Source organism: Octopus bimaculoides, chromosome 15 (genome assembly GCF_001194135.2).
Source record: "Octopus bimaculoides isolate UCB-OBI-ISO-001 chromosome 15, ASM119413v2, whole genome shotgun sequence".
NCBI classification, from domain to species: Eukaryota; Metazoa; Mollusca; class Cephalopoda; order Octopoda; family Octopodidae; genus Octopus; species Octopus bimaculoides.
The window spans coordinates 44,605,992-44,607,232 of record NC_068995.1 but is presented as its reverse complement, the minus strand read 5'-3'; the positions used below and the strand labels follow the sequence as shown (position 1 = coordinate 44,607,232).

Genomic DNA, 1,241 nt, shown 5'->3' with positions numbered 1-1,241 from the left:
CCCCCAGTTATAAAATTCATCACACATGCTTTTCGTCTCTTTTAATCCATGAATCATCCATGAACATCCTTCAAATCACGTGAGAGTCAAATTAAACAACACGTTTTTTAATGATTCTTTTTTATCCATAGAGAAGGGTTACTCTCCTAGCTTATGTGCTGAAGCCTTCGTGGAGGGTTTACTGTGGTTTTCCGATAGGCCCAATATAAAACAGAAGGAACAGATTTTCAATATCTACTCAACGAATAAAGCCGCCCTAATCCTTATGGCTTTAGCTATTGAAAAACGAGTATATCCATATGGTAAGAGAACTGTTTATAGTGACTTATTCCAAGTCCGCAAGTGTAGGATTTTGGAACCTTCAACCAATGCTGTGATAGTTGTTGTTTCAAGGTCTGCCTTTGAAGATATTCAACGACGTGCGAGTAACGTTAGAACTCGTGAATACAGTGTTTTATGTAAATCTGACGATAGTATTCACATGATAGCCGTTGAACAGATAAATGGACGGTCGGTAAACGAAGTGATGTATGTTGCTGCACCCGGAAGCAAAGACATAGCTGACTACAAACATTTTATGAGAGTACTCATCGACCAAATGCAAAGAACTTTTCAGAGAAAACAAAAGGATATTTCAATAGTTCTAGACTTCGGTGAGTATTGGATTTCGATATTCCTTACACATACGTTTCTAACACTAGACCAAATAGGTGTTTCTAGCTAATTTCGGTTTGCTGATTTCAAATCTATAATTAGATTTTTTCTTTCGCGTCTAGATTTTGTGTAAAATGCAAATCACTTAGTAAAACGCTTCGGGTGACTGATTGAGCGCAGGGGTGGTAACTCTGCCAGCGGAATTCTATTGTCTGTCTTAAGGTGGAAAAAGGAGGAAAGACATTCCTGTTCGTTATTTATTTAGATATTCTTAACATAGAACGTGGCATGGAAAAGTAGCTTAGACGGCTTTCGTAATAGAAACAGGTGAGAAAAAAAAAAATGAAAAATAGGGGTTTTCGGTTACACAAAATCTGGATGTGATAGAGAAATTTAGATATCTGATCTGAAATTAACATCAGAAATTTGGTAGGAATCAGTAGTTTACGTGTCTGTAACAAACAAAAATAAAAAAAAGTTGAAATTTGTTGTCGAGTGTAATAAATAAATAATGTGATTATTACTGCGCGCGACACACACACACACACACACACACACACACACACACACACACACACACACACACA

General features: G+C 36.8%; 1 protein-coding gene across 1 annotated transcript in view; it reads left to right on the top strand.

Moving 5' to 3' along the window:
* The window catches only part of LOC106878454 (uncharacterized), an 11,934-nt gene that overhangs the window by 6,114 nt on the left and 4,579 nt on the right, over positions 1–1,241 (top strand). Inside the window, exon 3 of the mRNA XM_014927670.2 lies at positions 132–653. Within this exon, the coding sequence (XP_014783156.1) occupies positions 132–653 (522 nt within the window). The remainder of the gene's footprint in view (positions 1–131; positions 654–1,241) is intronic.